The 26,108-nt window shown below is 45.5% G+C and overlaps 1 protein-coding gene across 5 annotated transcripts in view; it reads right to left on the bottom strand.

Moving 5' to 3' along the window:
• The window catches only part of LOC137524540 (uncharacterized), a 226,400-nt gene that overhangs the window by 191,447 nt on the left and 8,845 nt on the right, over nt 1-26,108 (bottom strand). For 4 of the 5 annotated variants that reach the window (XR_011022724.1, XR_011022725.1, XR_011022723.1 and 1 more), the window contains exon 2: nt 4,557-4,649. Coding sequence is in view for 2 of the 5 variants with exons in the window: in XM_068244528.1 (XP_068100629.1) it covers nt 4,557-4,644 (88 nt within the window). In the remaining 3 variants the exon portion in view is untranslated. Of the gene's footprint in view, nt 1-4,556; nt 4,650-16,867; nt 16,947-26,108 lie in introns of those variants that run through there. The other variant, XM_068244527.1, reaches the window with a different exon arrangement.

Genomic DNA, 26,108 nt, shown 5'->3' with positions numbered 1-26,108 from the left:
TTCTATGTTTTGGGTCGTTGTCCTGTTTCAACACCAATCTTCTGCTGAGCTTCAGCTGGTGGACAGATGGCCTTAAAAAGACACTGAAGCGAGAAAAAATCTCGCTTCAGTGCTTATATTCAGCAGGGGCACGTGTGCCCCTGCTAAAACGCCGCTATCCCGCGGCTAAACGGGGGTCCCTTACCTCACAAATCCCCTCCGTGCAGCGGGGGATCACTTCCGCATTCAGGCAGGGCTAATGGCCGCAGCCCTGCCTCACGCGCGTCTGTCAGCGCGTATCTCTGCCTCTCCCCCGCCTCTCTCAGTCTTCCTTCGCTGGTCTTCCAGCGATGCGCCGCTGATAGACGGCGCTGAGAGGCAGGGCTGCAGCCGTTAGCCCTGCCTGAAGAGCAGCAAAATCTACGACCAAGTTGGTCGTTGATTTTGCAGGGGGGGGGGGGGGGGGTGAAGGGACCCCCGTTCAGCCGCGGGATAGCGGCGTTTTAGCAGGGGCACACATGCCCCTGCTGAATATAAGCACTGAAGCGAGATTTATTCTCGCTTCAGTGTCTCTTTAAAGAGACACTGAAGCCAAAAAAAAACTATGATATTATGATTTGTATGTGTAGTACAGCTAAGAAATAAAACATTAAGATCAGATACATCAGTCTAATTGTTTCCAGTACAGGAAGAGTTAAGAAACTCCAGTTGTTATCTCTATACAAAAAAGCCATTATCTCTACGACTTTCAAAGTCGTGGAGAGGGCTGTTTTCTGACTTTTATTATCTCAACTGTTAGTTAACTATTTACTTTTCCTCTGGCAGAGGAGAGGTCATTAGTTCACAGACTGCTCTGAAAGAATCATTTTGAATGCTGAGTGTTGTGTAATCTGCACATATTAGAGAATGATGCAATGGTAGAAAAAACACTATATACCTGAAAATAAAAATATGAGAATATTTTCTTTGCTGCTAATCTTCTAGTAATTATTCATAGTACACAACCAATTCATTATATCATATTTTTTTTTCGCTTCAGTGTCTCTTTAAGTTCTCCTGAACTTAATGTCTTGATAAACTTAGAAATTCATTTTTCCTTCAACGATAGCAATTTGTCCAGGCCCTGATGCAGCAAAGCAGTGCCAAACCATGATTCCCCCACCACCATACTTCAGGGTTGGAATGAGGTTTTGATGTTGGTGTGCTTTACCTCTTTTTCTCCTCACATAGTGTTGTGTGTTTCTACCAAACAACTCAACTTTTGTTTCATGTGTCCATAGAATATTTTGCCAGTACTGCTGTGGAACACCCAGGTACTCTTTTGAAAACTTTATGTGTAGCAATGTTGTTTTTTTGGACAGCAGTGACTTCCACTGTGGTATCCTCCCATGAACTCCATTCTTGTTTAGTGTTTTACGAATCATAGATGCGCTAACAGGGATGTTAGCATATGCCATAGACTTTTGTAAGTTTTTAGCTGACACTCTGGGATTCTACTTCACTTCATTGAGTATTCTGGGCTGTGCTCTTGCAGTCATCTTTACAGGACCGCCCAGGGGCATAGCTAGAAATGACTGGGCCCCATAGCAAAAAAAAATTATTCGCCCCCCCCCCCACGACCTTCCAACCCCACGGACCTCGGACCTGATTTCCCTACAAAATGCAACCAGATTGTCGGCAGATTTCCCAACAAAATGCAACCAGATTGTCAGCAGATTTCCCAACAAAATGCAACCAGATTGTCGGCAGATTTCCCCACAATATGCAACCAGATTGTCGGAAGATTTCCCAACAAAATGCAACCAGATTGTCGGCAGATTTCCACACAATATGCAACCAGATTGTCGGCAGATTTCCACACAATATGCAACCAGATTGTCGGCAGATTTCCCCACAATATGCAACCAGATTGTCGGCAGATTTCCCCACAATTTGCAACCAGATTGTCGGAAGATTTCCCAACAAAATGCAACCAGATTGTCGGCAGATTTCCACACAATATGCAACCAGATTGTCGGCAGATTTCCACACAATATGCAACAGATTGTCGGCAGATTTCCCCACAATATGCAACCAGATTGTCGGCAGATTTCCCCACAAAATGCAACCAGATTGTTGGCAGATTTCCCTACAATATGCAACCAGATTGTCGGCAGATTTCCCAACAAAATGCAACCAGATTGGCGGCAGATTTCCCCACAAAATGCAACCAGATTGTTGGCAGATTTCCCCACAAATTGCAATCAGATTGTCGCCAAATTTCCCCACAAAATGCAATCAGATTGTCGCCAAATTTCCCCACAAAATGCAATCCAATTGTCGCCAGATTTCCCCACAAAATGCAGCATATGTAGTTAGGTCTATAGTGGGCTAACATTAATTACCTGGAGGGAGGGTGGTTGGGCAGGCTGGCACACTATTTGCGGTGCTGGCACTGCACTGGGTAGGCAGTTAGGTAGCTGGGTGGGAGGGTAGGCAGATAGGTAGACGGGTGGGAGGGTAGGCAAATAGGTAGACGGGTGGGCAGTTAGGTAGCCGGGTGGGAAGTTAGGTAGAAGGGTGCGCAGTGGGAAGTTAGGTAGCTGGGTGGCAGGGTAGGCAGATAGGTAGCTGGGTGGGCAGTTAGGTAGCTGGGTGGCAGGGTAGGCAGATAGGTAGCAGGGTAGGCAGATAGGTAGCTGGGTGGAAGGGTAGGCAGTTAGGTAGCTGGGTGGGCAGTTAGGTAGCCGGGCGGGCAGTTAGGTAGCTGGGTGGCAGGGTAGGCAGATAGGTAGCCAGGTGGGCAGTTAGGTAGCTGGGTGGGCAGTTAGGTAGCCGGGTGGGAAGTTAGGTAGAAGGGTGCACAGTTAGGTAGCCGGGTGGGAAGTTAGGTAGCCGGGTGGCAGGGTGGGCAGATAGGTAGCAGGGTAGGCAGATAGGTAGCTGGGTGGCAGGGTAGGCAGTTAGGTAGCTGGGTGGGCAGTTAGGTAGAAGGGTGCACAGTTAGGTAGCCGGGTGGGAAGTTAGGTAGCCGGGTGGCAGGGTGGGCAGATAGGTAGCAGGATAGGCAGATAGGTAGCTGGGTGGCAGGGTAGGCAGTTAGGTAGCTGGGTGGGCAGTTAGGTAGCCGGGTGGGCAGTTAGGTAGCCTCAGTTAGGTGGCAGGGTGGGCAGTTAGGTAGCCGGGTGGGAGGGGAGGTAGCTGAGTAGTTAGTGGGGTAGGGGCCCGACCCTTATCCCCCTGCCTCACCTGGAGTCCCCCCTCCTTCCATCAGTGGCGAGAGATGGCCCCACGGCAGCCCTACGTCACAGGGGGCACGCAGCTACCTGTCCTGAGAGGATAATTATTATTTTTATTTTCGCCCGCCCGCCGGCCGCCCCCCCCTCACCTCGGGTCCCCCCTCAGCGGCGAGAGAGCGGCATATCCAGGAAGCTCCGGCGGGGTAATCAGCCGCTAGAGGTTCAGCTGCCTCCGGGCTACTGTGTCCCCACTGTATTGCTGCTCGCAATAGAAGCGGTGCGAGCAGCAATACAGTGGGGACACAGTAGCCCGGAGGCAGCTGCACCTCTAGTGGCTGTTTACCCCGCCGGAGCTTCCTGTATATGCCGCTCTCTCGCCGCTGAGGGGGGACCCGAGGTGAGGCGGCGGGGGGGCGCCGAGGTGAGGGGGGGGGGCGGCAAAAAAAAAAAAAGACCTCTCAGGACAGGTAGCTGCGGGCCCCCTGTGACGTAGGGCTGCCGTGGGGCCCCATAGCAACGCTATGGCAGCTATCCCCATTGCTACGCCACTGGGACTGCCACTCCTAGAGAGAGTAGCAGCAGTACTGAACATTCTCCATTCTCCATTTATAGACAATTTGTCTTACCATGGACTGATGAACTGCAAGGCTTTAGGATATACTTTTATAACCCTTTCCAGCTTTATGCAAGTCAACAATACTTAATCATAGGTCTTCTGAGAGCTCTTTTGTGCACGGCATCATTTACATCAGGCAATGCTTCTTGGGAAAAGAAAACACAAAACTGGTGTGTGTTTCTTATAGGGCAGGGCAACTGTAACTAACACCTCCAATGACTGCACTCCAGCTGGCTGACATCTCACTCCAATTAGCTCTTGGAGATGTCATTAGGGCTTCACATAGTTTTTTCACCAGCACTGTGAATGTTTACATGGCGTGTTCAATAAAAACCTGGAAACATTTAGTTATTTGTGTGGTATTAGTTTAAGCAGACTGTGATTGTCTATTGTTGTGACTTAGATGAAGATCAGATCACATTTTATGCCCAATTTGTGCAGAAATCCATATAATACCAAAGGATTCACATACTTTTTACTGCTGCCGTATTTCTGCTAAAATAATTTATTGATACAAACTGGTACAGAATTGTACACCAGATATGGCCAGCGTACCCCTGCTCACCAGATATAACTTCAGTTACAGCTAATGTCTGCCACCTGGGCTATTTTAAATAAAATAAATACATAAATAAAAATGAACTCAGAGAGAAATCTGACGTGTAAAACCACTACTTTAATACTTAGATTAAAATCAGTATTGCCAGTACATTTTAAAAGAAATTTACTGCATTGTATATTACCATCTCTTTGCTGGGTAGAATTCTCAGGAGTCTCCAAGCTCGGCACTTGTCTCCCTGGCTCCGCCCTACCGGGTTCATCATGACTCATCGGGGCTAAAGGGAAGAGGAAGGAAAAAATAAAAATAAAATGGTGGCATTTAAAATAGGCGGGCATTGAGCTCCTTAAATTACGCTTAATAGTCGGCTATTTTAGATACCGGTAAATCCCCCATACTCAGCACCTTCTTTCTTCTTTAAGAACAGTCCTTCAATCCCAATATCCCTATGCAACTCCTGCTTAAGTGATCCTCAGCACATTTCCTGCTCTCAGAAGCCATGTCCTGCTAGGAAAGTGTTATATAGTTGTAATTTCTTATCAGTGATGGTCACATTGTAGTCTGACCCAGTCCTGACTCAGACAGGAACTGGCACTTACATACCTGATTTTTAACTCTTTCAAGCAGAGAAAGCAGAGAAAGAAAAAAAGGAACACAGCAAAGTTATTTGTTTGCTAGGCACTGTACATACCCATGTCTATCTCATCATGTCACTGTAATGAATAGCGGAGATGCCGCCGCGTGGGCAAGCGGTATGGCGCTATCTCCGCGTTCCAGTCGGCGGCTTCTGCCCCGCAGCAACATGCTGCTGGTTCGCCTGGTCCTTATAGTGCACACAGATTGAAAGCTACGCGCGCGCGCGCCAGGCGACAGGACCTTTATGCTAGTAGAAGGGGAGTCAGCTGATCAAGCCGATCAGCTGACTCCAACTATGCTCCGGATTGGCTGAGTGACTGGGTCGGCGCTGTGGAGCGCTCTGGGTATATATAGGACTTGCCTGTCAGTTGCAAGTTGTCTGCTGTTGCGAAAGCTTACGTGTGAGCACTCAGACCATAGTAAGATCTTACAGTGTGTTAGAACCAGCCGGAGCTGGGAATTCACACTTAGTCAGATTCCGCTGATAGTCTTATTACACTATTGTATTGTGAGTCTTCTGTACCATTCTGTAGACTAGTTCCCAGGTGTTGAAACCAAGGACTTCACACCTAAGTCTAGGAGATTGCTACATTGCTACTGTTTATGTGTTAGACTAGTTCCCAGGTGTTGAAACCAAGGACTTCACACCTAAGACTAGGATATTGCTACATTGCTACTGTTTATGTGTTAGACCAGTTCCCAGGTGTTGAAACCAAGGACTTCACACCTAGATTAGAACTGTCATATATTTCTGTTTACCTGTTATGATCTCTGACTTTCCTGACCACTCTTCTGCTTACTGATTCGGTACTTCCGCCCACCTGATAAACTGTTGCCGACCTTGCCTGTACCCGGATACCGAATCAGTCTTCCGTCTCTGTACCTTATCTGTCCGTATGTTGCCGACCTGGCTTGTCTGACCTTTCTGGCTGTCACCTAACTTTTAGGTGATCAGCCTTACTGTACTATCTGTGACACTTGCTCTTCAGGTGTTCATTAGCTGCAAGCTCAGGCTTATGGTCACCTGCTCCTCAGGAGACCATCTTGCAGCACAGTCAGTGGTCCCTGCCCCTCAGGGGTCCACTGGCTGCAGTACATTCTGATTCCCTGCCCCTCAGGGAATCCTTGGCTGCAGAAGAATCTGATTCCCTGCTCCTCAGGGAATCCTTGGCTGCAGTCCAATCATTATCTCTCATCCTTCAGTTATCCCATTTGCAGCCCAGTCAGTGGTCCCTGCTCCTCAGGCGTCCACTGGCTGCAGTACAATCTGATTCCCTGCTCCTCAGGGATTCCTTGGCTGCAGTAGTGTCTGTGTCTCACGCTTCTCGGGAGATAACTTCTCTGATTACTGTTGCACCAAACACAATACCACATTGGGTGTCCTGTGTCGAGCTATACTAGTATTATTGGTGATTCTGCAGATCACCACATAACCAGGTATAGCATCTGTATTATTGGTGATACTGCAGATCACCAATAATGAGAAAAAATCTGTGTTGCTGACACCAATAGTTACAGTCACACGTCACCTCGGGTATCCTTTATTCCCATCAATTACATTGAAATATTTCTTATTCCAAATGTTAAAATGAAGGAAAACTAGGTAATGATGAAGGACCAGTCTGTCTTGAATGAAAAAACTGCATATTTTGATTCTGAATTCTTTGTGATATGCATGGCGAGGGGTGTAATGGGGTGTGGCTAGTGGTGTGACAGAGGCGTGTCTTAAAGTGTCCCTCTTACTTAAATAAAAAAGTTGGGAGGACCTTCTGTATAATGTCCTGTATTATGCATTTTATATGCCTTGTATGTGATGTCTGTTTATAATTCTATGAAAATTTTATAAAAAGATAATATATAAAAAATAAAATAAAATTGGAAGGTATGGTACTTTTGCTTCAAAATGTAACTCTGCTCACCACCAAAACTCCCCCCCCCCCCCCCGCCCCCAAATACCAAGTCACCTTTATTCTGTATGCTTTGATTGTTTTAACTAACTGTATTGCACAGTGCTCTTCTGCAAAATCTTCTTGGTGTTGCTGCCATCTTGCTAAAGAGATGGAAGTATACACATCACCAGCAAACTCACAACTTTCTATCATCCCTCCCTATGTCACAAATAAGTCATTGCAGTAAAACTAGAGACACTGTCGAAGTAGAAAAGGGATAAATAACATTTTACTTCCTGCTTTAGGTAAACTTCTCAACCAATGACAAAGAGAGGTTAGGGATGAGCAAGGACAGTTTTTAAATACGCAAAATTGTCCCGAAGTATGTGGGGGGCACAGAGCGCGACAGACTAGGATAAATCAACTATGTTGCTGTCTATTGCTGTAGTGCAAAGGAGGATCCGCAAACCAGGACAGGTTGATGTAAAAAGGCTGAAAAAGTTTATTTGAAAAATCCACAGACAAAGCAATAAAATCACAGGATCAACTTGATTGCTTTGTCTGTGAATTTTTCAAATAAACTTTTACAGCCTTTTTACATCAACTTGTCCTGGTTTGCGGATCCTCCTTTGCACTACTGTCATGTCATGGTCTGGCTTACCTGATCCTGCACCGATTGGTATGATGGCTGGGGGTAGAGCATCGTGAACTTTCCTGTTGCTGTCTATTGCTGATGCATTGCAGACAGTTCTCCATTGTACTAACACTTCCGCCTTCACAACTAGAAACTCTTCTGTGACATGTTGGGAAGATGGAGAGTGGTGTGCAATGCATTAATGAAAGGCCTGATCCCACTGTTCATGCCAGAAAAATTTGCATTACGGCCTGCTCCCACTGTACATGCCAGGAAAATTTGCACCATAGCCTGCTCCCACTGTACATGCCAGGAAAATTTGCATCACGGCCTGCTCTCATTGTACATGCCAGGAAAATTTGCACCATAGCCTGCTCCCACTGTACATGCCAGGAAAATTTGCATCACGGCCTGCTCCCATTGTACATGCCAGGAAAATTTGCATCACGGCCTGTTCCCATTGTACATGCCAGGAAAATTTGCATCACGGCCTGTTCCCATTGTACATGCCAGGAAAATTTGCATCACGGCCTGTTCCCATTGTACATGCCAGGAAAATTTGCATCACGGCCTGCTCCCATTGTACATGCCAGGAAAATTTGCATCACGGCCTGCTCCCATTGTACATGCCAGAAAAATGTTGTATTTCACAAAGCTGTCTTTGCTATAAGAGCTGTGTGAGTTCCTCAGGGACGGTTCCCATTGATCTGTTAAAGAACAACTTGGGAGCCCCATCAGCACATTTAACCACTTTACCCCCACGCGTACGCATTTCTCCGTCACTTTTTCCATCCTTTCACCACCAGGGACGGTGAAATGCGTACTTTCCGCGCTCCCGCCGCTGCCCGCGCTCCCGCTCGCTCTAGCGCGCACTCCCGCGGGTAAACACGCCGCCGGCCGCTCGCCCGGAGATCAATGAACGGGAAAATCCATTCCTGTTCATTGATCTAAGCCCCGCAATGATCCGCTGCTTCTCCGATAAGCAGCGCGATCATTGTGAAAAAAAAAAGTTCCCAGCCTCTTTGTACTTCCTGCAAGCGTCCTTCCGGACGCTTGCAGGTCGCATAAACAAAATGTTACTGTGGCCATCTTGTGGCCAAATAGTAAAACTACACCCTAAAGCATTTTTCACATACAAATAAATTAGTTTTATTCACAAAATTAACTCCTTACCTCCCACACTCCCCAATTTTTTTTTCTTGTAATTAAAAAAAAAATTACAATAAAAAAAAAATACATAAATAGTTACCTTAGGGACTGAACTTTTTAAATATTTATGTCAAGAGGGTATAACACTGTTACTTTATAAACTATAAGCTTGTAATTAGGGATGGATGCAAAACTGAAAAAAAATGCACCTTTATTTCCAATTAAAATATTGGCGCCAAACCTTGTGATAGGGACATAATTTAAACGGTTTTATAACCGGGACAGGGGCAAATCAATTTCACGGGTTTTAATTACAGTAGCATGCATTATTTAAAAACTATAAAGGCCAAAAACTGAAAAATAATAAATTTTTTCCCACATTTTTTCCTATTTTCCCATTAAAACACATTTAGAATAAAATAATTCTTGAGAGGAAGATAGGGGAAAAGGAGATGCTGGCACTGCAGACCGTCTACCATCCAGGAAGGGGGGAGGGGGGGGGCAGCACAGTCCAATGCTAGGATGTATGTGTCATGTACTGAATGTCTTCAGCGTGCTCAGGCCAAAAAGATCTGTGTACATAGGGAAGAAAGGGGAGAGTGCCGGCACTGCTGTCACATTCTTTTATTTCAAAATCGTTAAAAATACATTGTCCGTACAAAAATTGAAAAGACACATACCATATGTAGCAGTGAAAGATGCGGTGGGTGCGGAGGGTGCAGAGCCTGACGGCCGTTTCGCGCAATACGCACTTCTACGGAGGCTGCAAAGGGATGCTGGCGTGAACAGGCTTATATATTTTTACAAAGCCTGCGTGCGGCGATTCGCCGCTACACGCACCGCCCCCCTGGCCATCACAACAAGCCTCCACATTGGCCGCTCGTACGAGCGGAGGCAGCTGGGGGCTGGTGACATCAGGTACTTCCTAGCTACGGCGGCCTGCATGGGAGACACTATATTAGGTCTCCCAGGCAACCAACATGGAGCCGGGCCAGTTCCGTAGCCAGAAAAATCTTGCTGCCATCTTGTGGCAAGAATAAATATTGCAGCTGCGAGCTGCAAAGTGCATATTTGTGCAAAATTTGATACCTTATAAAGCTATAGAGTCATATTGGAGTTTAAAAAAACAACTTGAGTTCATTATTTGTGCAAACATTAGTGTCCCTTAAAAAACGCACATAAAGTGAACATGATTGTGTTAGGAATACAATTGTGACAATTACAATTAATAAGCCCCAAAGAAGAAATTGGGGTAGGAAAAGTGCACCTGTGCAAAAATGTATAAGGTATTAAAAACAGTGCAAAAACCTGTGGTAAAAAAATCAGGGACCCTGAATTAAAGTGCAGATATGCTCTATTACAATTGTACCGACTGAAGGAGATGGGGGGAATGTGGGAAACTATATATAAAAACAATGAATCGAAGGAGAGCAAATACAGCATTGCTACATGCTCATCCTTCGTGGAAAGGCCATAGCGATAAATACGGGGCAATGGACATCAACACTAAATATTGTGCTTTGATAAAGGAAAATGTCCCAGAAGACACACAGGGCCAGATGACAAAAGAAAAAAAAGAAAATTTTAAACAACCTAAGTGTCCGTGCCGCCAACAGCCTTTTACAGGCAACGCGGGCATATCAAAGGGAATATCACAACGAGAACCACTAATACAACACGGGTTGATCATGGGGAAGGGGTGTGGGAAAAAGGCGCAGGAAAAATGGAAAGGGAGGCAAGACAAAAGGAAAGGAAAAGAGGTAGGAAAGGGAAGAAAGGGGAGGGAGGGGGGGGGGGGAAGAAAGGAAAATTAGGGAGGGGAAGGACAACAACACAACCACATTGGAAAAAGGGGAAGGGAAAAGGGGGGTGAAATGGGGAAAGATGCCCATGTTGGGTATACAGAAAGAGGATTCCTCTGAACTTCTAAGTAGTTATCTGACATACTAGGGAAATACATATCACATCCATAATAGGGCCGGGGGATAACCCATAGCATCAGGGATCCAGGAAACATGAGAGGTCTGTATGATCGTTCATTCCAAATGGGCCCATAGCATCAGTCCTCAGTATCATACGGGCCTCCTCTCTTTTTAAATTTCTCTCCCTGTTTCCTCCACGTCTTGGGAGTGGTACCTGTAGCAAACCAGCAAAAGTTAACTTGGTAGGGTCTGATTGATGGGCTTCTCTTATGTGTGTGATCACCCGAGTAGAGCCTTTACCTGACTCAATCGAGTGAAAATGCTCCCGGAACCTCCTGTTAAGGGATCTGGTGGTTTCCCCTATATAAAATCTGCCACAGGGGCACCACAACGCATACACGGAAAAAGACGTTTGGCATGTAAAAAAATCCCGTACACAATGGCGTATTGGGCCCACTTGATACTGTGAGCCAGTGGCCATGAATTCACACGATACGCACCGTCCACATCTGTGGTTCCCCTGTGGCAAATGGCCACTTAACCAATTATTGCTGCTGCTCTGCGATAAAAATTCGCTTCTACTTATCTTTGAGCCAATGGTTGGAGCCCTCTTAAAAGAAAACAAGGGTCCATTTTCAACCAGTGGTTTCAAGACGGGGTCCCTCAAAAGGAGATCCCAATGTTTTTTGGTGATTTCCTCGATCTTACTAGACATGGGAGTAAACTCAAAAGTGAATGGGACCTGCCCTCTTTCTAATTTTCTCATTTTATCTGGGTGGCGTCTCTCCAGCAACTGTTTCCTGTCTGTTCTATAAGCTTTTTTAAAGGCTTTCTGGATGACTTCTTGTTCATATCCTCTGCTGATGAGTCTGTTCCCCAGTTCCTCAGATTGAGATATGAAACGCACATCCTCAGCATTATTCCTTCGTAGCCTAAGGAACTGGCTATAGGGAATTGATTGGGTCACATGATTAGGGTGAAAACTAGATCTGTGTAAAAGTGCGTTGGAGGCAGTTGGTTTCCGGAAGCCCCTAGGGATCAAGGTGTTGCCTTGTACTACCAACTCCAGGTCTAGGAAAGCAACCCTATTGTGATCAATTGTAGCAGTAAAAGCCATATTCATGGTGTTGTTGTTGAGATACACTAAAAATTCATCAAAGGTTGCACAAGTCCCAGACCAAAAAATAAGGACGTCGTCCACATATCTGGACCACATCCTTAGCTGGCAATGGAACGGGTTTGTTTTGGAATGGACATACTGTTCTTCAAACCACGCAAGGAAGATGTTGGCGTAGGTGCACGAGACCGCAGTTCCCATCGCGGTCCCCGACACCTGCCAATACCATGAACCGTCGAATAGGAATGCATTGTGGGAAAGGACAAACAACAGGCAATCACATATGAAGTTTGTGCAATTATCACTCTTGTTTGTTCTGTCGAGGAAAGCTCTCACAGCCTGCACCCCCAAGTTATGGGGGATGCGGCTGTAGAGACTCTCGACGTCTATAGTGGCAAGCAGGTCACCCGGGACCCACGTGAGGGTGTCTAGGCCCATGAGGACATCTAATGTGTCTTGTAAATGGGAAGGAATTTCATCCAATAGGGGCCTCAGGATGTGGTCCAAGTATCTGGACAACCTCTCTCCTGGCTACGGAACTGGCCCGGCTCCATGTTGGTTGCCTGGGAGACCTAATATAGTGTCTCCCATGCAGGCCGCCGTAGCTAGGAAGTACCTGACGTCACCAGCCCCCAGCTGCCTCCGCTCGTACGAGCGGCCAATGTGGAGGCTTGTTGTGATGGCCAGGGGGGCGGTGCGTGTAGTGGCGAATCGCCGCACGCAGGCTTTGTAAAAATATATAAGCCTGTTCACGCCAGCATCCCTTTGCAGCCTCCGTAGAAGCGCGTATCGCGCGAAACGGCCGTCAGGCTCTGCACCCTCCGCACCCACCGCATCTTTCACTGCTACATATGGTATGTGTCTTTTCAATTTTTGTACGGACAATGTATTTTTAACTTTCCAACGATTTTGAAATAAAAGAATGTGACAGCAGTGCCGGCGCTCTCCCCTTTCTTCCCTAAAATAATTCTTGGCATAATGTCCCACCTAAAGAAAGCCTAATTGGTGGCAAAAAAAAACAAGATATAGTTCATTTCATTGTGATAAGTAATGATAAAGTTATAGACGAATGAATGGAAGGAGCGCTGAAAGGTGAAAATTGCTCTGGTGGTCAAGGGGTAAAACCCCCAAAGGTGTGAAGTGGTTAAAGATGATTTGCCAGGGATAGCTATACTTTTGCAATGTGTGCCTTTAGTGCATAGAGATCTTTAATGAAGGTTGAGAGGCTATTGGCATGGGATTGTTTCCGAGGATATTGGTGTAGGATCAATAATTAAAAGTAATTTATGGTTAATTAAGAACATTAAAGGGCTTTCTTCATGGTTGTGTTTTTATTTCAGCTTAACCCTTTGCGGGCAGGGGCGTAGCAATAGGGGTTGCAGAGATAACGACCGCATCAGGGCCCTTGGGCCAGAGGGACCCCAAAAGGCGCTCCCTCAACTACAGTATTAGCTCTCTATTGGTCCTGTGCTTATAATATTCATTTCTATAGATACTTTGAATAGTGGTAATCGTTAACAAACTGTTCCCCATCCCCTTCTTGCACCTCTGACACTGTAGTTGCCATTGGCAGGTTTTGGTGCGCCGTATCAATTGCTATGTATCTAGAGTGCTTGGGGGGCCCCATTGTAAAACTTGCATCGGGGCCCACAGCTCCTTAGCTATGCCACTGTTTGCGGGTAAGGAGTACATTAGTAACCCAAAAACCATTTCACTTAGGGTGGTGGGCATCTAGGGGGCCTCTTGTTAAACTGAGAGATGAGGAGATGAAAACATCTTGAAAAAAAATCAGAGACAACGGGAGCCCAATAGTGCAATATGTCACTAGGTATATTAAATGGATAGTTCTTAGAAAAAATATACTCACAGGTCAGTTGCAGAAAGGGTCAACCAACCACATGAGGCAAGTGGAGAACACTAGCCCGTCCCCATTCGGGCACTCCAGCTATGGCTGGATGAAAGATGGTTGCACTCTTATAAAAAGAAACTGGTACTGCAGATGGAGAGGTCACTGTAGTCCATTAAAACCCCCCCTTCCCCCTCGTATAGGGGGGAGTTGGAAATGGCATGGAAAGGGTGAAGAGACACCCAGGACAGACAAAACTTGATAAAAACAAGATAAAATAGAAAAGAATGGAAGTTGCTTACCTCTCAAACGACACAACCAAATTGTAAATAAGGTAGATTTTATTTGCACAGGCTACGCATTTCGTGGGTACAAGCCCACTTCCTCAGGCCAATAACAGTACCCACAAAGTTAATGAGAGACTCTCAGAACTTTTTGACCAAAAAGCAAAACCATAAGTCATAAACTAAAACACATAGCCTAAAACAACGATAATAAGTCTAAAAGAATACTTGAGAAACACAGTAAAAATGTGTACATGCATGTGTTAAGTCACACATAAAAATGCATATATACACAGAAAAATACATATATAGATCACTCCTCTTGTTGAAGCAGATTCTCAAATTCCACCATGATCTTCCCAAGGGCTCCTGCCTCCTCCTGGTGGGGAAGAGCCCCTTGTACACGGCTCTTCCTTAACCCCAATAGCACGGACATGCTCTCGCCAGAAAATGAGTATATTCCCGCTGTTCCAGTGGCAAGGAGAGGCATGGAGGACACAGGAAGCCTCTACAGCATAGTTCCCTAACCCTGTCTTCAAGGCCCACCAACAGTACATGTTTTGCAGGAAACCCCACATATGCACAGGTGAGGTAATTAGTGCCTCAGCAGAGCTGTGGATTTCCACAAAACATGCACTGTTGCTGGTACTTGAGGACAGGGCTGGTGAACACTGCGTCTATGGGATACAGAAGCTTGCCTCTTCTTAGGTAAGTGTGTGTTTTCTAGGTATGTGATCGCCTCGGGTTCACTTTAAATGTATATGTGTATACAGAATTTGGAAATCAGTATTTATTATTATAGTCTACCAAAGCAAAATGTAATTTTCCCAAGCTTTAAAACTATTTTTTCTGTTAATATTTTTTAAATTGATTTTCTCAAATACTGCATGATAAACTTGTTCCCAAAGAAGCAATTTTTGCATTTTACAAGTAATTGCAAAATGACTGATCATAATTACGGTTATGAGCAAAATTAATTACATATTTGCCAGAAACTTACCATTACGATTTCACATCCTAATTTTAAATTTTGATGCAAAATTATGATTATGCAAAATTTAAGCTTGACACTAATAACCACCATACCACTGCCGCCACTAGCTTTGTTCTGCCTGACACGGTACAAACCTATGCTGCCATTGTTTACTTATAGTGGTACTGGAGGGGACTCTGCATTCCAGCTACACTTGACCATCTAAAGGACATACACATCTATTCAATATTCAATCAATATTTAAATCCAATATCAAATACAGGTGTGCAGGGGTGCAGCTAAGGTTTTTGTGGCCCCAAGCAGACTGTAGGCATGGCCCTAACCCGAAAAATGGGTGTGATTATTGCACGGAAAGTGGGTTAGGCCATGACATGTGGGTGGAGCCAGAGTGTGAAGTTAACTTAAAAAGAAGCTCATACTGCTGCTCAGGACTTAGAAATGTATGAAAACCTTTATTGAACACAACTGCAAATCGCTAACCCACCCTAAAAACAATTAAAGCAGTCAGTTATACCTTTGTTGTGCTATGGCTTATGCAATTACAGATGATATTCATCTTGATATTGAATCTACATTTAAAGTTGCTGAAATAGACTCGACCACAGAAAATCCTAATCAGGAGGTTAAAAAATTGTGTCGACAACACAGGAAATTGACCCTTAAACATTTGAGACGCAAATGGAATATATCAACTCTGGAGTCATATAAAGAGGCGCAGGTATTGCCGTGGGGAATAAGGGAGAAAATTATCCCAGCAGAGCACCTGCGCAATGATCAGTTCCTCCCAAAATGGAAGGCTGCTAGTATTGCACATGGATTTGTGGTACTGGGCCTAATCATTGAAGAGGAAAAGATATAACTATTAGAGATTAAAGAGGCTGTGGATACAAGTATCAAGTCCTTAGACCCTTACAAAGAGAATACAGTTTTTTTAAAATTGAATGATTTGTTAAAAGGGGAAGTCGAGAGAACACAAAAAAGAATCAAAAAGGATAAACAGACTAAGTATCTAAAAGATTTAGCAGAGTGGAAGGAGGGGGAATATCTCCTTTACTTACCTGGTAAACCACGATCTAGATCAGGGAGTAGACCCAGAACCCCAAGAGATCAGGGAGGAGTTGGTGGGCAGCCGTACTCTCCTGAGTCATCGACCTCGGGTAAGTTTGTTGTTTTTTTAGACGAAAGCGACGGAGGCAGCGGCGACGAAATAAAAAAGAAGCAAGGAAAAGGAAACAGGAGAGGCAGAAACAAGAAGAAATTGCAGCCTTTAAAACCTATATTATGAGTCCAGCCACCACGGCAGGGCAAGTACAAATAGGTGATAGTATGGGAGGGTTTGATTGCATGTGTGAAAGGGAGATTGTCCTAGGACCTGCAAAAAACCAACCAAGAGAAACGGCACAAAATGTGATTAATCTATCTGACTTTCCCCTGGGCCCGGACCACATTTCCCTCCTTGGCAAGGGGTTATCTTTTTCGCCTGTACAAGAGGGTGATGCATTTCTAGTACAGAAAGATCTACAAATGTTTGTCTAAAGGCAACCTATGACAGTAAAAACAAGGAAGGGAGAGAGGAGCCCCATAATAATGAAAATAGGGATGGAATCATCCCGGAAATTGAGCCTGATTGGATTCTTGGCGATCTTGAAACACTTAGGACACTTGAAACACTCAGGGATCAGAATTTAGAAGAGGGGAAACAAAGTGTGGATCAGGGGGAAATTAATGAAACGAGATTAATTGAACATGCGGATTGCCACTCTAAGTCTAGTTATATGCCCTCACCACACACCTTCCCAGCACTAGGAATATTTCTTGATCTAGTCTCCCGTGATTTTAAAAACTGCCATGGAATAGACAGGCTAGAGATAATTTGACTAAGGGAGAAAGAAAACATTAGAAGAACTAAAACAAGCAAAGGAAATAATAGTGCGCCCAAGTGACAAGGGGGAAATGTGGTTCTATGGTCTAGGGATCTGTATTTAGAAGAAGCGGCGAGACAGTTGAGTGACAAAAATACGTACCAACCACTCCGGAGCGGACCATATGAGAGGATAGCATATGGAGTTAATCAATGGGTCGATGACGCAGTTGATGAAGGTGTGCTAGACGAAAAGGAAGAAAACTTTTTGAGAGTTGGCACATATAGGGTCCCGGTATTCTATCTGATCCCCAAGGTTCATAAAAACCTGAATAAGCCCCACGGGAGACCAATAGTTAGCGCTATTAATGGTCCCACTGAGAAATTGGCCATATGGATTGATTGTAAAATCAAAATGCTGGTTGCATCTCTCCCCTCCTATGTTCAGGATTCGAGAGATGTATTACGGCTAATTGGCAATTTGTCAGTTGATCCCGGAGACCTTCTCGTTGGGATAGACGTTGAAAGCTTGTATACGTCTATCCCACACGAGGTAGGATTGGATGCCCTAAAGTTTTTTCTGGCAGATACGTACCCTGATACACCACTTCACAATGACTTTGTAGTCCAAGCTATGAGGTATGTACTAGAACACAATTGCTTTTTGTTTAAAGGGACTCCGAGCTCAAGTAAAAAAAGAAAGTTGTACTCACCCGGGGCTTTCTCCAGCCCAGTGCTGGTCGGGAGGTCCCACGACGGCGTCCTGGCTCCTCTCCTAGTCCCCGCTCCGGAATGGCTGACCGGCCGCAGCCTGGGCGACACTCTGCTGAGTGTCGGGCTGTTCCTTCCGCGTATGACGCGGCTGACTTCACACGCCGGCCGCCTCGCGTCATCACGGCGGCCGGCGTGGCAGTACGGTGCATGCGCGCTTTAATCGCGCATGTGCAGTACTTTCACACCGGCCACCGTGATGACGCGAGGTGGCCAGCGTGTGACGTCAGCCGCGTCATACGCAGAAGGAACAGCCGACACTCAGCAGAGTGTCGCCCGGGCTGCGGCCGGTCAGCGGGGACTAGGAGAGGAGCCAGGACTTCGTCGTGGGACCTCCCGACCAGCACTGGGCTAGAAAAAGGCCCGGGTGAGTACAGCTTTCTTTTTTTACTTGGGCTCGGAGTCCCTTTAAGGACACCCACTATAGGCAGGTGCGCAGTACGTCGATGGGGGCTTCGTGCGCACCTGCCTATGCCTGTTTACACCTAGGCCTGTGGGAACGGAAGGACGTCTACACGTTATCTGAATTTGATATTCATGTCAAGATGTGGCTCCGTTTTATTGATGATGTGCTGGTGGTGTGGAGGGGGAGTGAGAGCGAGCTGGAGACCTTTTTGGACCGGCTCAATGTGAACCAGCGGAATATACACCTCACGTACACTTATAGCCTAATTGGCATATCCTTTTTGGATTTGAGTGTCGTGAAGGATGGTAATACACTGTGGACTACTACTTACCGCAAGCCTACCGCTGGGAACACCCTCCTCCACGCCACCAGCCATCATCCACCACACCTCATTAGGGGGATCCCTAGAGGTCAATTCCTCCGCATTAGGAGGAATTGTTCCAGCAAGGTGGATTTCCAGCGGGAAGCCACGGAGATGTACGATCGGTTTAAAGATCGCGGTTATCGACATGAGGCATTGTGCTCTGGTGCTGAGAGGGCCCTTCAAACTCCACGTACTGAGTTACTTAAAAAACGGGACAGATGTCAAGTACAGGCTAGACAGGGAAGAGTATCTTGTCCAAGTTTCATTTCCTCGTACAACTCCAATTGGTCACGTATACGTGATATTCTGACCAGACATTGGTCGGTTTTGCAGGTTGATCCGGTCCTTGGGCCCATTGTCGGCGAGAGGCCGCCTTTAGTGGCCCGACGTGCGCCCAATTTATGGGATTGCCTAGTACATTCTGACCTTTTGCCACAGTCTAATTGGTTGGGTGAACTTAGTACTAAGGGAATGTATAAGTGTGGTGCATGTTCCATGTGTGAGTATGTGGATGTATCAAAAACATTTCAGGCACCAAACAAAATGAAGGCGTGGAAGATACATTCCTTTATTAATTGTAATTCAGAATGGACAGTGTACACTATACAGTGCCCGTGTACTATGTTATATGTTGGCATGACCACAAGAAAACTGAAAAAGAGGATCTCTAAACATGTAAGCAACATAAACTGTGGAAAAAAACCTAATGGGGAATATCGCAGTACAGTTGCTGTACATTTTTGTGAGACACATGGGGGTTTGAAGAATGGCTTCTGGTTTAAAGGCATATATAAACTTTAAAACAACAGACGAGGTGGGTACAGAGAAAAGTGGTTGTTGCAACAGGAGGCAAAGTGGATCTATTTGTTGGACTCCCTAGTTCCCACTGGCCTTAATCAAGAATTAAATTTTGCACCCTTTTTATGAAGGAAAAACTGGCTGACAATGATAGACATTAAAGCGGAATATAACCCTGCATTTCAACTTTGCTCTAAAACATTATTTACAGTATATTATATGCAACCAGCATTTTTTTTTTTACTAGACCAGCATTGGAAGGGTTACACAGAGCTTTAAAATTTCTGGAGATTTCTGCAGACGCATCCGAAGCTGACATAGATACATTTTGTTTACATAAATGTATCTAAGTGTTGAATGTGACTCACTCTCTCTGACTGAGAAGGAGCAGGAGGACAGCCAAAGAGTGTGTAACATTTCTCAATAGATACATTTAACTAAATAGAATGTAACAATCTGAACTTCTGCATATCTCTCCATGGAACTTTAAACCTCTGTGTTTAACCCTTCCAATGCTGGTCTAGTAAAAAAAATGCTTTTTGCATATAATATGCTGTAAATAATGTTTTAGAGCAAAGTTGAAATGTAGGGTTATATTCCGCTTTAAGGGAATGCTGAACCTATGTGGGGGATATATGTGATGATCGATCTTGGAATACTCTCCTGTAATAGGGCTGTGGATGTCTGCAAAAAGAGCAAGTCTTGTTATGTGGACTGTATACCTATTGGTGGATTTGCAGGATGGTGTTACCTGTCTGAGTAAGCAGCAGCAACGAGAGGGGAGAAGTTCCGGCGTTGAAGCATGTAGCTATGGCTACGAGCAACGTCAGTAGGAACGCCCAGTGAGTGCGTCCGTCATGGCGCATAAATCGCTAACCCGCCCGCCGCGTTATACATCCTGACGAAGCTTGCAGTGGGCGGGCGCAACGCGTCGATGCGCGGGGCTTTACCTCGATGTGCGTCTGAGCGCTTCTACTAGCCTGCCGGCCGTGCTGCAGCAGAAGGACTTCCGTCTCCCCTCCTCTCCCCATAAGTAATTATACGGTGGGTCGAGAAGACCGGAAGCAGTGGAGGGTTGAGGTGAAAACCAGAGGAAGCTATGCAACCAGCATTGACAAGAGGGAAAGTGATCAGAGGAATCTGTTTGGTCGCGAGGTGGTAAGACATTGCTGCCTAGAGACTGTCCCCAATATTGCTGGAAAACGTATGCAGTTTGAGCATTAAGCACGGCAAGCAGCCATTTCATACACCACATTCAGCAGCCACTTTGTCTCCACACTCTGCGGATATAAGGGGAAGGTACCGGTACCAGAGTAAATGGAGTGTGTGTTGTTGTGCTGAGATTGGTGTTGTTGAGGAGCGCTCCGCAGTATTTTAATTGTTTTTAGGGTGGGTTAGCGATATGCAGATGCAGTTGTGTTCAATAAAGGTTTTTATACATTTGTAAGTCCTGAGCGGCAGTATGAGCTTCTTTTTAAGTTAATTTTACACGTGTTTTACATGCAGTTGCTCCTGTTGAAATACAATTATGGACGGTGTATATGGGTGAGTCGAGATAGACAGATTTTGTTATTATCATGGAGCCAGAGTGTGGCCATGGCATGGGTGGAGCCAACTGCATGATGCTTACATGTCAATATGAACAAAAAAAACACATTTCAATGTAGAAAGAGGTAGACTTTACACCCCCCCCCCCTCCCCCAAAAAAGAAAAAAAATACATAATTAAGTAGGACATTAGACTATGGTAGGGATTAGATGGTGAGCTCCTCTGAGGGCAGTCAGTGACATGGCTATGTACTTTGTAAAGTGCTGCACAAGAGGTCACGGCAGTAGTAATGCACTAGCACAGAACGCTGCGATATGCAGAAGCACACATGGCCAAGCATGCGCAACAGAGCACACAGCCAGCCCGGTACACCAGCCCCAAGCCTGATCACAGCCAGCAGTATAGGTGCTACGTAACGTCAGTGGGGCGCGTGAAGCGTGCCACGGCAAAAAATGGGCGTGACCATGACATTATGTGGGCAGGGCTAACTGTAATGTAACGCATAACAGTGAGGCGGCAGGTCAGAGTTTTCTCCCACAACAGTTAGGCAAAGTGAATCTAAGGCTCCCTGCACACTGCAAATCTGATTTGCGATTCCAATTTTCCCTGAATGCTATCAACAGAATAATGCAGTAACCATTAAAAATTGGAATCACATGTAAAAAAACGATTAAAAATCGGAATCGCATGCAGTGTGCAGGGAGCCTAAGGGTAATTAGACATCATTCCACAAACACATAAGGAAGCAGTGTTTTTGCCATGATGTGGGGAGACAGAAGATTTGCATCATGGATGTGCAGATGATAAATCAGCAGAAACTGATGCTATTTATTAGCATACCATTTAGTAATCATGAGACGACAACATAATGTCAAATGCTGCAACAATGATCCCAAAGGAGCAAATGTAACCAACTATGACCATCGAGTAATAAATGCAGCAACCGTTACCTTTGGCTCCGACACATCAAATGCAAGAACCATTACCTCTGACACATGATATGCAAAAACCCCTACTTCTCACACATGATATGCAAAAACCCCTACTTCCAACACATGATAAGCAACAACCCCTACATCCAACACATTATATGCAACAACCCCTACTTCCGACACAAGATATGCAAGAACTATTACCTCCAATACATGAAATGCAAGAACCATTACCTCTGAAACATGATATGCAACAACCCCTACTTCCGACAAATGAATGCAGCAAATGATTTCCCTAACACATGGAATGTGGCAAACGTTACTTTTGACATATGGAATGCAGCAAATCGGAAATTAGGCAAATATTATTTCCAACACATGTTAAAATTCAGTAAGCATTATCCCCCACACATGAAAAATACACATATAAAAATGCAGCAAATGTTACCTTAGACATAATTTAATTAAATGTTCTGGCCCACTGGGTGCTGGTGGGATGGAGCTGCTGAGTAGGGTGGGAGAGTGACACTGGATGCGGCTGAGAGGGTGACACCGGGTAGAAGGAGGGTGACATTGCTGGAAGGGGAGGAGGATTACACTAGGTGGGGAGGAGGATAACACTGGGTGGGGAGAGAGTGACACTGACTGGGTTGGGAGGTGGGTGATACTAATGGGGTGGGGAGGAGGGTAATAGGTAGGTGTCCCAGTATACAGTGGGTTGCAAAAGTATTCGACCCCTTGAAGTTTTCCACATTTTGTCACATTACTGCCACAAACATGCATGAATTTTATTGGAATTCCACGTGAAAGACCAATACAAAGTGGTGTACATGTGAGAAGTGGATCGAAAATCATACATCATTCCAAACATTTTTTACAAATAAATAACTGCAAAGTGGAGTGTGCGTAATTATTCGGCCCGAGTCAATACTTTGTAGAACCACCTTTTGCTGCAATTACAGCTGCCAGTCTCTCTTAGGGTATGTCTCTACCAGCTTTGCACTGAAATCCTTGCCCATTCTTCTTTGCAAAACAGCTCCAGCTCAGTCAGATTAGATGGACAGCGTTTGTGAACAGCAGTTTTCAGATCTTGACCCAGATTCTCAATTGGATTTAGATCTGGACTTTGACTGGACCATTCTAACACATAGATATGTTTTGTTTTAAACCATTCCATTGTTGCCCTGGTCTTATGTTTAGATTCATTGTCCTGCTGGAAGGTGAACCTCCGCCCCAGTCTCAAGTCTTTTGCAGTCTCCAAGAGGTTTTCTTCCAAGTTTGCCCTGTATTTGGCTCCATCCACCTTCCCATCAACTCTGACCAGCTTCCCTGTAGCTGCTGAAGAGAAGCACAACCCAGCATGATGCAGCCACCACCATATTTGACAGTGGGGATGGTGTGTTCAGAGTGATGTGCAGTGTTAGTTTTCTGCCACACGTAGCGTTTTGCATTTTGCCCAAAAAGTTCCATTTTGGGCTCATCTGACCAGAGCACCTTCTTCCACATCGTTGCTGGGTCCCCCACATGGCTTGTGGAAAACTGCAAACGGGACTTCTTATGCTTTCTGTTAACAATGCCTTTCTTCTTGCCACTCTTCCATAAAGGCCAACTTTGGAAAGTGCATGACTAATAGTTGTCCTATGGACAGAGTCTCCCACCTGAGCTGTAGATCTCTGCAGCTCGTCCAGAGTCACCATGGGCCTCTTGACTGCATTTCTGATCAGCGCTCTCCTTGTTCGGCCTGTGAGTTTAGGTGGATGGCCTTGTCTTGGTAAGTTTACAGTTGTGCCATACTCCTTCCATTTCTGAATGATCGCTTGAACAGTGCTCCGTGGGATGTTCAAGGCTTTTGAAATCTTTTTGTAGCCTAAGCCTGCTTTAAATTTCTCAATAGCTTTATCCCTGACCTGTCTTGTGTGTTCTTTGGACTTCACGGTGTTGTTGCTCCCAATATTCTCTTAGACAACCTCTGAGGCCCTCACAGAGCAGCTGTGTTTGTAGTGACATTAGATTACACACAGGTGCACTCTATTTAGTCATTAGCACTCATCAGGCAATGTCTATAGGCAACTGACTGCACTCAGATCAAAGAGGGCCGAATAATTATGCACACACCACTTTTCAGTTATTTATTTGTAAAAAATGTTTGGAATTATGTATGATTTTCATTCTACTTCTCATGTGTACACCACTTTGTGTTGGTCTTTCATGTGGAATTTCAATAAAATTGATTCATGTTTGTGGCAGTAATATGACAAAATGTGGAAAACTTCAAGGGGGCCGAATACTTTTGCAACCCACTGTAGGTAGCTAGGCATAGGAAGGTGCCCCTGTAGGTAGCTAGGCATAGGTAGGTGCCCCCGTAGGTAGCTAGGCATAGGTAGGTGCCCCCGTAGGTATCTAGGTGTAGGTAAGTGCCCCCATAAGTAGTAAGGCGTAGGTAGGTGCCCGTGTACATAGCTAGGCATAGGTAGGTGCCCCTATAGGTAGCTAAGTGCCCCCATAGGTAGCTAGGCATAAATAGGTGTCCCAGTATAGGCAGGTAGGCATAGCATAGATAGGTAGGTGCCCCCGTAGGTAGCTAGGCGTTGGTAGGTGCCCCCGTAGGTAGCTAGGCGTAGGTATTTACCCCCGTAGGTAGCTGGGCATAGTAGCCAGGCATGCAGGGAGTGCGGGTAAAAGTAGCCAGGCAGGCAGGGAGCGGGGTAAAAGCAGAGCAGACGGGGGGACGAGGAGAGTGGTGGTTTACTGGCTTTGCCAAGAATCATGCGCCATTCTTACTTCTGGTTCCTGCAGTCCATGTGGAACGCAGAACCGGAAGTATGCGGCACATTTACCCGGCTTCAGGGAGGGTGGGCAGAGCAGGTGGCGGGGGTGGAACTATGGTGGATGGGCAGGGTCCAGGGACAGAGCCTTCCCCTAGCTGGCGTCTGCCTGCCCCGAGTCCCAAAACCAGCCGCTGCGGCTGCAGCCAGTGACAGTGTGACGTCACAACGACATCACGGAGCCTCCGAGGCCCCTAAAAACATGAGGCCCCAAGCAGCCACTTGGCCTGCTTGGTGCCTGGCGGCGACCCTGCAGGTGTGTAACAATTGCCCCTGCAATGGCTGGGACCGCTGAGGGCCGGGGGAGAAGCCTGGTGGCTCTGGGGCCGTTTTTAGGGGCAAGAGGGAAGACAGCACATAAGGGGAGGAGCAGTGGGCACCCACAGCCGCGGGGAGGGGGGCCCGGCTCCCCTCTCCCTCACCTCACTCCCCCCTTAAACGCTCCCCCTCCTGAAATCAGAGCAGTGGGCAGGGAAGGTGCACGGAGTCAACACTTCCAGGTTCCATGCGATGGACGAAAAAAACATTTGTCCGCTGTAGTGGGAACACAGCCTGAGGGTGAATCAGATGCATCCAGTGCTGTTTAGCCATCCTATTTACATACAGATTTACTTTTGTCAGGACAGTTCATTGTTGTACTTTTACTGTGCATGTAGCTCTTCCCCTAACAGGCAATAGCATCTTATTTAAGGTCTATTTTTCTAGAACATGTCGCTCCATCACAGCCCCTGCCATGTACTGACACACCATGTTCTGATCTGCTCAAAACATTCTGTCTGTAAATGTGCATCATGGCACAACATCTGAGACTGTACTGGGTTCATCTGTGTTATCTGATAGAGGCTAATCTGTCTAGCATTGACTCTGGCATTGAGCCTTTTCCACCCAGGAAGACAAACAGCCTTTTTCTAACCAATAATACAAGACTTTGCCAGGAGACTTGGGGATTGTTTTCTAACTGGTCCTGGTACACAAGTATCTATTTATAATACATTAGTTATATTGACTACATGGAAGGACATATGAGTTTATGATGATATTACATTATATGTAATGACGGTATGTAATATCAATACATACATTATATAAATTATATTACAGCTAGTGTAAATGGCACGACAACTCCAGCTGTAGGAAGAATTCTACAAGTCTGCAAATCCCAGGCTAAACAGGTTGCTTTTCAGTCTTGATTTGAATAACTCCAGGGATGGGTGTGACGTCGCCCTCCAATCCCTGCTCCATTTGCCGCAGTTTACCATTCAGCCTCAGATACATGTTGCTGAAAAGCGAACAGAAGTGGATAGAAGCGCATAGATGGAAACAAGCCCTAGGGAATCCCGAAAGCATTCAGCACTGCAGGCAAAGTAACCTTTTGGATTGGTTGGTGAGTCCACACACAATACAATTTTGATTGTACGTACAATCGATACAATCTACAATCTCATATAGAGATTGGGTTGCTGCCACAGTTTCGCATTAGCGTGTGAATACGCAAATCTAACTCTAGCTAATCTTGTACAAAAAAGGGTTAATTCAACATCCTTTTTTTAGAAATCGCAAAAAATAACAATATCAATAAAAACGGTTATGGTAACTCAGGAAATGCGGGACTTTTTGCAGAGATTTCAGAACAACACAAACAATGTTTCATCGTTTGTTTTATAATAAAATAATGCATAAACTGAATACAGCAAATGAACAGATTGATACAGTAAAAATAAGGGAATAAAAGTGAAAATAACTGGGTATAATCTCTAGGT

The sequence above is a fragment of the Hyperolius riggenbachi genome, chromosome 7 (assembly GCF_040937935.1).
Source record: "Hyperolius riggenbachi isolate aHypRig1 chromosome 7, aHypRig1.pri, whole genome shotgun sequence".
In the NCBI taxonomy this organism is placed as follows: domain Eukaryota; kingdom Metazoa; phylum Chordata; class Amphibia; order Anura; family Hyperoliidae; genus Hyperolius; species Hyperolius riggenbachi.
This window is presented reverse-complemented; position numbering and strand designations above follow the sequence as displayed.